The sequence below is a fragment of the Pygoscelis adeliae genome, unplaced genomic scaffold (assembly GCF_000699105.1).
Source record: "Pygoscelis adeliae isolate BGI_AS28 unplaced genomic scaffold, ASM69910v1 Scaffold34, whole genome shotgun sequence".
NCBI classification, from domain to species: domain Eukaryota; kingdom Metazoa; phylum Chordata; class Aves; order Sphenisciformes; family Spheniscidae; genus Pygoscelis; species Pygoscelis adeliae.
This window is the reverse complement of record NW_008824658.1, coordinates 5,482,624-5,483,594: the sequence shown is the minus strand read 5'-3', so window position 1 is coordinate 5,483,594 and position 971 is coordinate 5,482,624. Positions and strand designations below refer to the sequence as shown.

Sequence of the window (971 nt, the reverse complement as noted above, 5' to 3'; positions counted from 1 at the left end):
GGGGGCGGCCCAGGGGTGGTGGGCACTGCCTGCCCCGCGCCAGCCTGGCAGCTCCCACGGGTTTGCTTTCCGTGTCCTCCGCTTACCGTCTGCTTTTGCCACGTCAGAGTGCCATCTCGTGAGACACGCCGCTCCAGCTGCCCGAGCATCCCGAGCAACCCCGGCGCAGCCCTCCCGGCGTGGCTCATCCGCTCTCTGTTGCAGGTTCACTCACCCGCTGATGCTGGGCTCTGGCATGCACACCACTGGCATCCCGCACCCCGCCATCGTGCCCCACTCCGGCAAGCAAGAGATGGAGCACTATGACCGAAACATGTAAGTTGGAAGTGCCGGCAGGGCTCAACAGCGTTAGCGCCTTAATACCCATTTCATTTATCCCTATTAATGCTTGCATGGGTGGGAGGATGGGTGAACACTCAGCTCTGCCTGCGTCAGGCAATGGCACGCATCCGAAGCGCGGCTCTCAGGCCCCCCCATCCGCTCGTGCCGTCGGGTCGGTTTGGTGTCGAGTCTTCTGCTGAGCTTGGTGCCACCAGGCAGCCGGGCTGGAGGGTGGCTCTGATGCTGACAGCTCCTCTTTCGATCCCACCAAGGAAACCTCAACCAGAACCAAAGAGAGAGAAGGAAGCCAAGAAGCCCACTATCAAGAAGCCCCTGAATGCTTTCATGTTGTATATGAAAGAAATGCGGGCGAAAGTCATTGCCGAATGCACCCTGAAGGAGAGCGCTGCTATCAACCAGATCTTGGGAAGGAGGGTAAGGGCATGCGGGGCTCGGTGCCATCGTCCCAGTGCAGCATCCCCGTCCCTTACAGCTGCTCCTAAGCACGTAACGAGTACCTGCTTTCAAACCCGGGTGCTCTTATCCCTTAAATGCGTGGGGTCGGATGTGCCCCAGAGCGGGGCAGCTGCGGTGGGGACGGGCTGGGAGGGCTGATGCCGGAGGGGACCGCCGGGCCACGTCTCACCGCC

General features: G+C 61.4%; 1 protein-coding gene across 1 annotated transcript in view; it reads left to right on the top strand.

Moving 5' to 3' along the window:
- The window catches only part of TCF7 (transcription factor 7 (T-cell specific, HMG-box)), an 82,328-nt gene that overhangs the window by 67,198 nt on the left and 14,159 nt on the right, over positions 1-971 (top strand). The window contains exons 5-6 of the mRNA XM_009322778.1: positions 205-315; positions 594-756. Coding sequence (XP_009321053.1) covers positions 205-315; positions 594-756 — 274 coding nt within the window. The remainder of the gene's footprint in view (positions 1-204; positions 316-593; positions 757-971) is intronic.